Source organism: Balaenoptera ricei, chromosome 17 (genome assembly GCF_028023285.1).
Source record: "Balaenoptera ricei isolate mBalRic1 chromosome 17, mBalRic1.hap2, whole genome shotgun sequence".
Classification (NCBI taxonomy): Eukaryota; Metazoa; Chordata; class Mammalia; order Artiodactyla; family Balaenopteridae; genus Balaenoptera; species Balaenoptera ricei.
This window is the reverse complement of record NC_082655.1, coordinates 64,461,737-64,474,095: the sequence shown is the minus strand read 5'-3', so window position 1 is coordinate 64,474,095 and position 12,359 is coordinate 64,461,737. Positions and strand designations below refer to the sequence as shown.

At 39.0% G+C, this 12,359-nt stretch overlaps 1 protein-coding gene across 2 annotated transcripts; it reads left to right on the top strand.

Moving 5' to 3' along the window:
• The first annotated feature begins 4,721 nt into the window (after positions 1 to 4,721).
• Positions 4,722 to 11,006, top strand: TMEM70 (transmembrane protein 70). 2 transcript variants are annotated; one of them, XM_059901708.1, is made up of 3 exons: positions 4,722 to 5,049; positions 6,337 to 6,442; positions 10,404 to 11,006. In XM_059901708.1, the coding sequence occupies exons 1-3, from the start codon at positions 4,852 to 4,854 to the stop codon at positions 10,859 to 10,861; spliced, it is 762 nt and encodes a 253-aa protein (XP_059757691.1). In that variant the 5' UTR covers positions 4,722 to 4,851; the 3' UTR covers positions 10,862 to 11,006. The 2 variants fall into 2 exon arrangements, with proteins under 2 accessions (XP_059757691.1, XP_059757690.1); XM_059901707.1 differs by having other exon boundaries at positions 4,722 to 5,061.
• Positions 11,007 to 12,359: the final 1,353 nt, after the last annotated feature.

Genomic DNA, 12,359 nt, shown 5'->3' with positions numbered 1-12,359 from the left:
AAAGCTTATTTTATAATAAAGTGTTGATTATCTTAGGTAATTTATTGATTACTTGTACTGAAAGTGAAAAACACAATGGTTGTATAAGTGTATTGGTTGTTTACCCTCCTGTTTGGGTGGTTGATTAGGAGCTTAAACGCCGGAGAGAGAGTTTCATACTGCGTATTGGTAGCCCAGGAAAAGATTAAAATTTCAAATTGTGTATGGTTTCTACTGAATGCGGATAGCTTTGGCACCATGGTATAGTCAAGAAATTGTAAGTCGAACTATCGTAAATCAGAGCCGTCTTTACTCGCTTTCCCTTGGTGAAGTTTAGGCACCCTTCCAGGAAGGGTGAAACAGCTAAATAAAGTTCACCCTCTGTTTACCGGACTGTGGCATGAAAGGAATGTAGGGCCAAGACTCTCACCATTGCAAGTTGCTCAACTCCGACTGTTGTGTAACGATGTCCGCAAAAGGAAAACAGATACAGGCGATCCAAAGTTTGTTGACCTAATTAGTGACTTTTGCCTGCAAGACTTTTTTAGTTCATTTGGCAGATAAAAGGTGTTGCAAAAGCAATACGGGACAGACCGTCCTGGGTTAATTTTTCAAAGCCTTTGCAAAAATTATTAAAGTTTTTTGGTTATAATAGCTCAGAGTAGAATTTGGTGGGGAGGAGAGGCAATGCAGTGAGAAAAGGAGGCTGTGGGCCCATTTTCAATTATACTTTTCCTCCTCTACTTCAGAAGTGTTGTTTTCTCCCCTTAAAACTTTCCCTTTTCCTCATTGCATTATCACCTTCCATAAGGGTCACTCTGTTAGTTGCCTAGAGAATGATAGAATTTTCCAGGTGAGGATACTGAGGCCAGCTAATGCCAGATTTAGGGCTAGAATCTAGTCTAGGACTGTTTTTTTAAAAAAAGCAAAATTTTACTTAAAAATTTTATTTATTATGTAATCAATATAATACATGCTTATAAAAATGCAGAAATTGCAGATAAATTTGGTTTTTTAATACACTTTTACATAGATTATACTGTGTATATATATGGTTCTTTATTTATTTTCCAACTCAACAAACCTCAATAACCCACACTTCTGTAACCAAAATCTCAACAAGCATCATTTTTAATGTCTGTATATACTTACATTGTCCAAATGTACCATGACTCACTTAAGTATTTCCTTAAATGTTGGACATTGACCATATTTCCATTTTTAAATTACTTCATGTAATACTGTGTTCAGTATCTGCAGAAATCTTTGACCATGTTTCTATTTCTTTAGAATATGAACATTTTAAAAGATCTTGATAATCTGTTGACAAATTCTTTTCCCCAAAGATTCTCGTAGTTTATTTTCGAAACTAGTAATGTATAAAGAAGTATTTAGGGTCTTTATCAAAATATTAGCTTTACCACAATTTTTCTTTTCTTTTTTCCATCACACCATTCTGCCCTTTAGCTCATGTTAAAGGAGGGGAAGGGGGCTGGTGGATGGGGAGGAAAGACAGCCAAAAAACAAACAAAAAATACATACAATAATGGTAGTCATACATTCTACAAGTGATAGCCATTTTCAATTTTTCCATCACCCTCCATCTTTAAAGGGACTCTCTGAGATGATATGAATGGGGAATCAAGGCTTATTTTGTAAACAGCCTTAGTATCATTCTAAAATCCCACTCAAGTAGTATATATTCAAAAATTGTCTCTAAAGTACTAGAATTGGGAAATCTTTTTAACCATGAATGACAATTTCATATAATTCTATAGCACAGAGTTTTCAGAATATCATCTCATTTTAGCTACTTAGAAACCTTGAGTAGACCAAATATTATTATTTCCATTTGCTTATAGTTTCTGTAGAAAGAAACTAAGCTTAACAGAAGATAAAAATTCAGGTTCTCTCAATATATATATATATTTTTAAAATTAATTATTTAATTAATTTTTGACTGCGTTGGGTCTTTGTTGCTGTGCGGGCTTTCTCTAGTCACTGAGATCGGGGGCTACTGTTCATTGCAGTGTGCGGGCTTCTCACTGCGGTGGCTTCTCTTGTTGTGGAGCAGGGGCTCTAGACGTGCGGGCTCAGTAGTTGTGGCTCACTGGCTTGGCTCTAGAGTGCAGGCTCAGTAGTTGTGGCACACGGGCTCAGTTACTCCACGGCATGTGGGATCTTCCCGGACCTGGGCTCGAACCCGTGTTCCCTACATTGGCAGGCAGATTCTTAACCACTGTGCCACCAGGGAAGTCCCTCGATGTATTGTTGAAGTAATCATACAAAGAGGCCATTAGACTGAGATGGTTCTGATGCCTTGGTAGTTTAGTGAGCAACCCAAAAGCTAAGCCAGATTCAATTCTTATAAATACCTCAAGGTATTTACAACCAATCACAAACAACCAATCACAAACAGACAACTAGATTTTCTCAAATAATGCAACAGCATAAGCTATAAGCAGGGACTTCCCTGGCGGTCTAGTGGTTAATACTCCACGCTTCCACTGCAGGGGGCACGCAGTTCCCTGGTCACGGAACTAAGATCCTACATGCCTCACAGTGTGGCATAAGCTATAACCAATCGAATAATTTCCTTGCTTTGCATGTGCATCTTCTCCATAAAAACCTTGCCCCTAGCTCCTGTCAGTGGAGTGCTCCTGACCACTTCCAGTTTTGGTGCTGTCCGATTTGAATAAATTTTTGCTCAAGTAAACTCAAAAATTTTAGCATGCCTCAGTTTATCTTTTTAAAGGTATTAAAGAAAAACACTATATGAACAGAAAAATTTACATACATATCAGTACAATAATGGCTAATTGATATTGTTTGTAATATGAATTACACTAAAACAAGAGTTTTTGAAAGGTAAGTGGAAGATAACTTTAAAAAAGGGAAGTTACAATAGCAAAGACATGGAAACAACCTAAATGTCCATCGACAGATGAATGGATAAAGAAGATGTGGTATATATATATATATATATATATATATATATATATATATACACACACACACACACAGTGAAATATTACTCAGCCATAAAAAAGAACAAAATAATGCCATTTGCGGCAACATGGATGCCACTAGAGGTTATCATACTAAGTCAGAAAAAGACATATGATATCACTTATATGTGCAATCTAAAATATGGCACAAATGAACCTATCTACAAAACAGAAACAGACTCACAGAGAACAGGTGTGGTTGCCAAGGGGCAGAGGGAGGGGGAGGGATGGACTGGGAGTTTGGGGTTAGTAGATGCAAACTATTACATTTAGAATGGATAAACAACAACGTCCTACTGTATAGCACAGGGAACTATATCTAATCTCCTGGGATAAACCATAATGGAAAAGAATATGACAAAAGAACGTATATATGTGTGTAACTGAGTCACTTTGCTATAATATATAATGTGCAGAAATTAGCACAACATTGTAAATCAACTATACTTCAATGAACAAACAAAAGAAAGAAAGAAAGTGAAGTTATCCATAAAGAAATAGTATAATTTTATCCTTCTGGATACCCAGAAAAAAATAGACAGGATTTGGAGTTGCGAAGATGATACTATTTTCGACTATTAGTTTGTTCCTCTCCTATGCCAATAACATATATATATATATTTTATTTTATTTTATTTTATTTATAAATTTATTTTATTTTTAGCTGCATTGGGTCTTCATTGCTTTGCGTGGGCTTTCTCTAGTTACTGTGAGCAACTACTCTTGGTTGCGGTGCACGGGGTTCTCACTGTGGTGGCTCCTCTTGTTGCAGAGCACGGGCTCTAGGCACGCGGGCTCAGTAGTTGTGGCTCGCGGGCTCTGGAGCACAGGCTCAGTCGTTGTGGCGCACGGGCTTAGTTGCTCGGCGGCATGTAGGATCTTCCCGGACCAGGGCTCGAACTCGTGTCCCCTGCACTGGCAGGCAGACTCTCAACCACTGCGCCACCAGGGAAGCCCGCCAGTACCATATTGAGTGAAAAACATGGTTCTGAAATAGAAAACAAAAGCGTCCTTTACTAGTTGAATGCTCATCCCTCAATACCCAGCTGAACCTTTGGACATTCAGAGGCCAAATTAATCATTCTGTCTCTCGGGCCTCTGCAGCATTTTGTAAATTGGTATATTACAATTATATTTCAGCATTATATTTTAGCTAATTTTTAGGTGTTTCCCTCACTATGTAAGCATTGTGGATTTCTAATTTTATTCAGTATCTTTGTATCCTCTGCTTCCAACTTAGTCCTGGCAGTTGGCGAGGCGCTCAATATCTCTTTAACAAATAATGAACAATCGTGTAAACGGATGAGACTGATTTCCAAAGACAAATTTGACAAGTATCAATATTATATGAACAAGTTCCTCTCATTTTCTACCAACCTACTGGTTGGATTAAATTACTATTCATTTTTGTTCAAACGTGCACTGTATTATTCCTCTGTGCCAACAGGCTAGAAACATTTTCCGCAGAGAAAATGGTTTTTTGGGCACAGAAAATGATGCCCACGAGAATGAAAGATTTAACCCTGCTTCCAGGCTTTGTCCTTCGCGCGTGTCTCTCCCCTCTGTCCTTCCACACGGTTATAAGAGCGCCAGACTCCGACGAGGGGAAGCAGCGCGCAGGATGGCCATTTGCTGGTCCCGACAGCGAGGGTCAGGTCGATCTCAGCCCACAAGGAACGCGCGAGCCTGGGCAGGTTGCCGGCGGGCCGTCCATTCTGCGCACGCGCAGGCGGCCAGTGCGGCCCGCGGACCTGCAGGCGGTGGCGAGCGCGCGGCTCGTCTCTGCCGCGGTCCGGTGAGGAGCTGCGCCTCGGCGTGCCCGGCTGCCGCCGCAGTGCAGTCGCCGCTTCTGGTCACGCGCGGGATGCTGCTTCTGGCGTTGGGCGGCCCGTGGGCGGCCGGCCTGCGGCTCGGTGGGAAGAGGACGGCACCGTGGGCAGCCACTGCGCTCCGAGGCCCTAGGGCGGCCGTCTGGCGGGCGGCTTCCTGCAGAGGCTCCTCGGGGCGGGGCGGCGGCGGGGGCGCGGGGCTGTCGGCAGCCGCGACGCTTCTGCCGTGTCGGGTGCGAGCGCAGGTCGGCGGTCAGAGGGCTCGCGGACCCGAGTAAGGGCGGGGGTGGGAGTAACACCGGGCCTGGGGAGCCCGGCTCTCCCATAGCTTCTCCCCGGCCTGCACGGCGGCTCTGGTGCTGAAGGAGCCCCGTGCTGCGGGGCTGGCAGGCGTGGCCGGCTTCGGCCTGGGCAACAGGCCGGTGCTCCCGGGGTTCGCAGCCCCCGCGAGTCCAGCAGTGTCCCTTGGAAAGTGCTTATTTTCTGGGCGGTTCCAGTCACTTTACAGAGATGGTTGCAAATCCAGCTAGCTTGTGAGGACTCTCATTTTTTTTTTTTTTTCTGTCGAGCGCAAGCTCGGAAGGCTTAATTTGCAGCGAGATTAGATGCACCACGTGGAGACCGAACTGAAAGAACTCGGGGAACCTGATTTTGAGTTTGTTCTGTTTTTTATTAGGTGGCTCTATTTTTAGGAATTCCTTTGCTCCTTGGAAAAATGGGATGGAGACGTTAATCCTTCTCATTTGAATCTGAATAAATTGTCTCCCAATCCTGCCCTGTAAAATATTAGGATTAGCAAACATGGTTGAAATTTGGGAGGAAAGGCCAACGCTGGAATTGGAATGGCATTAAATTTCAGCATAAAGGGATTAGGCACGCCTTCTACATCTTGAAGAGCGTGTGTTGTGAAAGTCATTTGCACAGGTTCGGGCAACTCTTTTGTTCCTGTGAAATTTGATGTAGGAGTTCAAGTAAAATATTTTCCTTGCGAGGAGCAAGGGATGGATACGAGACCCTTGGGGAAAGAGTTATTATTATTATTTTTTTAATACTAGCTATAGTATAAATATTTTAGAAGTATTAAAAGAAGTCTGGACTTTAAACTTTCTGAATTTGCAGTATTTTACTTACATAATTAAACTTAATTTTTTAAAAAAAGCTAATGCATTTAAATCTTTGACAGTTGAGCGAGAGTGATGTGGAATAGAAGAAACTATTCCACTAACTTTTTACTTGTTTAAGGTCACACTTTAAAATGCTTCTAGCTGGGATGCAAACCTAGGTCTTCAAACTCCCAATTCAATGTCTACTTGTGAGTGGAATTAAGGAAAGCCATTCTGTTACTCAGTTTGCTTTCTTTAGCTTTGTAGATTATTGGAAGAATTCCTTAAATCACCCCATGTGATAAGTTCTCTTTTACTCTTTATTATATTTTTCAAAATAAACTTAAAAAAATTTAAAAGTTGGCCTAAAATGCAATTTATCCTGTACTCACATTATAATGGTCTCTGTTTCAATAGATACCTGTTTGTTGGGAAAGATGTGTTCGATGTTTACATACACAACTTGAAAAATCAGAAGATGGAAGGCTGATTTATACTGGGAATCTGGCCCGAACAGTATTTGGTGGGTAATCAGAAGTGAGGATATTTCCTTTTTTCCCCCCCTTTTACTTATAAAAAAGGTTCTTAGCATATGATACTTATTATTTTAGCACCTTGTAATTGCAAGACAGAAGGAAAAATTATAATTTTTTTCTTGTGGTCTGTTGATAAAAGATTTAGAGGTTAAGACCTTTGCATTTTAAGAAGATTTAAAAAGGTTTTTGTAGACTCTTATGACTTTCTGATCTTATGGCTGGGCACTAAAGATTCCATCCTTTGGTCACCTCTCGGGATGTTTAGCAACAAAATAAAACAGAACAAAAAGTGTATGTTTATGTAATGTTTGAATATGCAGAGGAAAAAAATATGGGCGAATACCTCTTAGTAGTTATTTCGGGTAAGTAGACATTTACGGTATATGTTTTTAGATTTTGCAGTTAAAATGAGCAGTAATACTTTTATAATTCAAAGATATATTAACTTTACATTTTTTTAGGTCATCTTAGAATTTTCAGCAAACATATTTACTTAGTGGTTTTCCAGGTAGTAGGGAGTTATCGTGGAGAAGGAAAGGGCAGTGTATTAGATAGCTAGAAGTTTAAAGCTCTTTCCTTAGGTCATAATTCAGTATTTAGTATGGAATATTTTAGTAGGGAGAGTCAGAAGAACTTAAGTTTGTGATTTGTTCAAGTTCCTGAGGTTGTATTTCATTTTAATAATCTTAAAAAAAAAAGTATAACCTGAAATATCTGAAGGATTACTTTATAGCCAAGTTGGCCACAAGATTTCTGTGCCCCATTTGCATGTGTGTTTTTGATCATGCTGGTGTTAACCAGTTGTCTAAAATTTAATCTGGAAGTCTGTAAGTTCTCAAGAGTGTGTGACATTAAAATAGAGTATGTTTAAAATACAATTTTAGCTATTTAAAACTTTTTGGGAATAAGGACTGATTATAATCAGTATTGAGTGGCGTTCTGAAGTTATTGGAATAATCAATTTCGGATGGTAGAAATTTCTTCAGAAGTCACAACATGAGTGGGCCACTGAGCCTGTTTCTCATCTCTGGATTGAGCCTGGGATACCTAGATTGATGCCCTTGAGATGTGTTCACCGTGACCCCCATGGTACCCTTCTTTCTGAATACAGACACCGTTCCTTCAAATGAAGGGAAGGCTTAATCAATTTTTTTCATGTTCCCACTTGACTCAATTCTGAAGAGAAGAGAATATAGATAGGAATTAATTTTAGTGTGGGTACGATATAATATTTGTGGAAGAGCAGAGCTACGCATGATATTCAAAGTTCTAGAACTCTAACCTGTAGAAGAATTTAATGTTTGAGTTCCTTCAATATTATATTAATAAGAAGTCACTGTACTTATCAGGGATTAATATTTTTTCTGTGTAAAACTGAGTGAGAGACATTAACATAGCGGTACCATTTAAACTACCAAATTGGGTCCTAATTTAAAGATATTTGAAGGGACTTTTAGTTGACGGTTCTTGTTAATTCAGCAGCAAATAATTACAGATGTCATAGTATTCTCATTTTAAGATGAGTAGAATTTGAACATGAAGACGTGTGAAAGAAGGGCATCCCAGGCACAAAAGTAGTATGAGCAAAGGCATGAGAATATGTTTAGAAAATAGCAGTTACTTCAATCCAGGCATAATAAAGTGTATGTATGTATAAGTTTCCTAGGGCTCTTACAATACATTTCCACAGGCTTGGTGGATTAAAACAACAAAAATTTATTCTCACGGTTCTGAAGGCTAGAAGTCTGAAATCAAGGTGTTGGCATTCCGTGCTGTCTGAAGGCTCTAGGAAAGAGCTTGTCCTTGTCTCTTCCAACTTCTGGTGGCTCCCAGCAATCCTTCATGTTTCCTTGGCTTGTAGCTGCATAACTCCAGTCTCTGCCACCTACTTCACACGGCGTTCTCTGTGTCTCTGCTTGTCTTGTTCTGTCCTTTTAAGGATACTCTCATTGGACGTAGGGCCCACCGTAATCCAGTATGATCTCATCTCAACTTTTAATTGTCTGCAAAGACCCTATTTCCAAATAAGGTCACGTTCTAAAGTTCTAAATGGATGTGAATTTTGAGGGGACACTATTCAACCTACTACAGTGTGAAAGAGTAATGGGGAAAACAGGTAGTTGGAAGGGCTAAGGAGGCTTTTATATAGAAGGCAGCTTGGTCCCCATTGAATCCCATGTGTACCAATGTCATGGCATCTACCTGTGGGGGGAAGGAATTATTTTTAAATTACTGATGCAAAATAAGCCTTCAAGCAAGAGTGATGTATGAGAGTGTCTGCTTTGTTATAGCCTCACCAACAGAGTATGATGTCATATTTTTAGTTTTTGCCAGTTTGGGGGAAAAACGGTATCTCACTGTGGTTTTAATTGAATGTTTCTTATGATTGAGGCGTAGCATCATTTCATCTGTTGAAAGGCCGTGTGTATTTTTGTTTCATTGAACTGTCTGCTTATATTTCTGGCATGTTTGTTTATTGGGTTGTTGATATTTTCTTCTCATATACTAGAAACCTTTTGTGTATTGGGGATATTAACCCTTTGTCATATAAGCTGCAAATATTTTTCTCATTTGTCTCTTTGTTTACGGTATTTATGTCCATGTACATTTTAAAAAGGTGATCAGGTGTATCAACTTTCCCCTTGATTGCCTCTGTATTTTCGGTCATAATTAGAAAAGTTTTCCTATTCTTAGATTATAAAGGACTTCACGGGTATTTTCTTCTTATACCTCTCTTATTTTATACACTTAAATCTCTGGATTATTTGGAGTTTTCCTGGTATATGGTATGAGGGATAGATTGAATTTTCTCTGAATCTGGTTGTCCCAGCACCACTTATTTTAGATTGTATCTTTGTTCTATACTAAATTTCCATATGCAGTTAGGTTTGTGTCTAGATTTCCCGTTTTTTCCCATTGATCTGTTTATGTACTGAGCCAGTACCACACTATTTTAATTATAGAATCTTATGTTTTAGTATCTAACCCTCCCCCCTTTTTTGCTTCCTTTGTTTTTCCAAAATAACTTTATAATCAACCCTTCTAGGATCTCAACTTGTCTGTTTTCCAAACAGATGGTATTTGATCACGTGAAAATTGTACCTTCAAACTAAGAAAATTTACATTTTAAGTTATTTATTTATTTGCTGTGGTAAAATAGACATAAAGTAAAAGTTACCATTTTGACCATTTTTAAGTATACAGTTCAGAAGTCACTGGTTTTTTAATCTTTCTAACGTGATAAGTAAAAATATCTCACTATTTTAACTTGAATGTTTTTCCTTGGTAAAGAAGTTGATTACCTTTCCCATATGTTTCTTAACCACTGGTGGTGTTTTTTGTTTGTTTGTTTTTTAATTTGCTGTTTTAATGCTGGGCACTTAGCCTGAAAAAGTTAGCCTCATATTTGAACATTTTATGTTAGATCTGTGGAAGTGCTTGTTAATAGAGAGCTTTATTTGATTATCTGCTGACTGAATTAACTTTTATAGTATTCATAAAGATTTTTGAGTAATAGTAAACCTTTTATTGGGAACTGAGATAGAAGCCAGTCAACCCTAAAGCGGACTTCCCAGCTGGAGAGGCAGTGCATTGTAACGGCCAACAGCCTGGACCCTAGAGTCAGATTGCCTGGGTTTAAATCCCAGCACAGCTACTTGGTAGCTATGTGACATTGAGCAAGTACCTCATATTTTCTCATCTTTTAAATGGGAGTGATGATGATGATAATCATACATCAGTCTCATAGGGCTTTTTTCTAGATTTCATGAATGAAATATGTAAAGTGCTTAAAATAGAGCCTGGAATATAATAAGCACCATATAGGTGTTTTGGTTTTGTTGTTTTGATGATGATGTTGTAGGGAGAAAGGTGGAAGAATTAATTGGATAGGTTGATTCTTTTATAAAAGTTGAAAGTGTTAATCTCCCATTTTTTTTTCTTATTTAGGTGTGAAATGTTTTTCTTACTCTACAAGTCTGATCAGCCTTGCATTTCTACCGTACATTTTTGCACAAAATAATATTATATTTGGAAGTCTGCCTTTGCAAATCTTATTTTATGGCATCATAGGAAGCTTTACAGTGATCACTCCAGCACTGCTTCACTTGCTTACAAAAGGCTACGTCATTCGGTTGTACCATGAGGCCACAACAGACACTTACAAAGCCATTACTTACAACGTTGTGCTTTTGGAAACAAGTACAGTGTTCCACCAGAATGACGTGAAGATTCCAAATAGCACACATGTGTTTACCACCTTTTATGCTAAAACAAAATCACTGTTAGTTAATCCAGCACTCTTTCCAAACCCTGAAGACTATAACCATCTAATGGGTTATGACAAGCCATTCACTTTTGATGTGGAAGAAGCCAGTGAAAAGAAACAGCTTAAAGAAGAGAAATGAGTCTATCGTTTTTATGTTTGTGCTTAAATGTGATTTATGTTCCAGTGTATAATAATTGCTTTTACTTTTGATTTTTGTTAGTGACTGATTGTTAAAAACATAATTTGAAATTGTATCACAGAACTTTTAATTTCCAGAGAATTATGTTCCTTTATAATAAAAAAAGTTATGTTTGAAAAACAAAACATACAATACTCTATCATTTGTGTTAAAAGGGTGTGAAAATACATGTATATGCGACATATGCATGGTTACTTTTATATAATAAGTGTGATTGCCTCTCAGCTGGGGATTGGATGTCAGAAGCAAATGGGAAAGTTATTTTTCCTTTGTGTTTGGATTTTTCTAAGGATGTAGATATTGCCTTTGCCCACATTGAAAACTCTTTAAAAATTCACAGATTATGGGAAACTGTTAATCTGCTTCCTTTGGCTCAGAGCACAGGTTTTTGCCTATCTTCTCTGGCATGGCTGCCCACGTTAAAGATACCCATGTCCAGTAGGGTGTGGTTAGCTCTTGGGGAAGTGGTGACCTAAGTAGTATCGTCTTCAGTGGTTCCATTTGTCCCTCCATGTGCACTCTCCTTTGTTACACCCTATCACAGTGGGAAAATTGTATGTACTACATAGATGGATAGTACCTTTTATAAAATAAAAGTCTCCATGCTAATGTTAAGTTGGTTCTTGTGAAGGATTTTCAGCCAGGAACAAAGGGCCTCAAATCATGCTATTTAGACTAGTAGATACTGATTAAGTGCCTAGAGGGTGTCAGGTACTGGGCTAGTTGCCAGAGTCACAGTTAAGAACAAAACACCCAGTCTGTAGAGAGCTGCCTAACATCTATCACCTGCCACGATGATTAATCTTTCTGGCTTGCCTGTGTATGAGGGAGGTAGGTGGAGAAGCAGCAGGGACATCACTAGTTCTTAGGGGAAAGATCATTCAAGTCTGAAGCTGCTAGAAGGTTATAGGAGACAGCTTAAGGTAGAACAGTGCTCATCTTTCTGAGACTTAGAGCCTGCCCTCTGTTGGATCAGCCAGCTTGTGGTCTTAGTAGAGGGCGGGCTCTATTCTCAGATGAACAAGCTGCCACCACCTCTGTCCTCAGTTGGGGCCTCTGCCTGTCCGCTTTTCTGTCCTCTGTCACCTACATATGGACCTGTTGCTATCTTAGCAATTAATGTAATTTATATCTTTCTGTAAAAAGATTATTCCATAATCAAATACTCATTATCAAATGTTAGATAAATATTAGAAGAAAACAGTGTTGTTAACATTTCAAAGTTTTCTCTCAAGGGTCAGTTTTCTCATAACTTGTTTTTAGTACATCCTATCTCTTTCTTTAAATGTCCTGTACCCATGCAACCATTTTGTCACCTGTGGAGTGGAGTGAAAATCCTATTTTTATGAGTATCAATAATTCCTCAGGGGCTTCCCTGGTGGCGCAGTGGTTGAGAATCTGCCTGCCAATGCAGGGGACACGGGTTCGAGCCCTGGTC

What these genes read in the sequence shown, in the direction of transcription:
- TMEM70 (XM_059901707.1), top strand. Translation starts at nt 4,852, where the DNA reads ATGCTGCTTCTGGCGTTGGGCGGCCCGTGGGCGGCCGGCCTGCGGCTC. An exon ending in CGTGTCGGGTGCGAGCGCAG is followed by an intron (nt 5,062 to 6,336) that starts GTCGGCGGTCAG and finishes CTGTTTCAATAG; the next exon opens with ATACCTGTTTGTTGGGAAAG. An exon ending in TCTGGCCCGAACAGTATTTG is followed by an intron (nt 6,443 to 10,403) that starts GTGGGTAATCAG and finishes TTTCTTATTTAG; the next exon opens with GTGTGAAATGTTTTTCTTAC.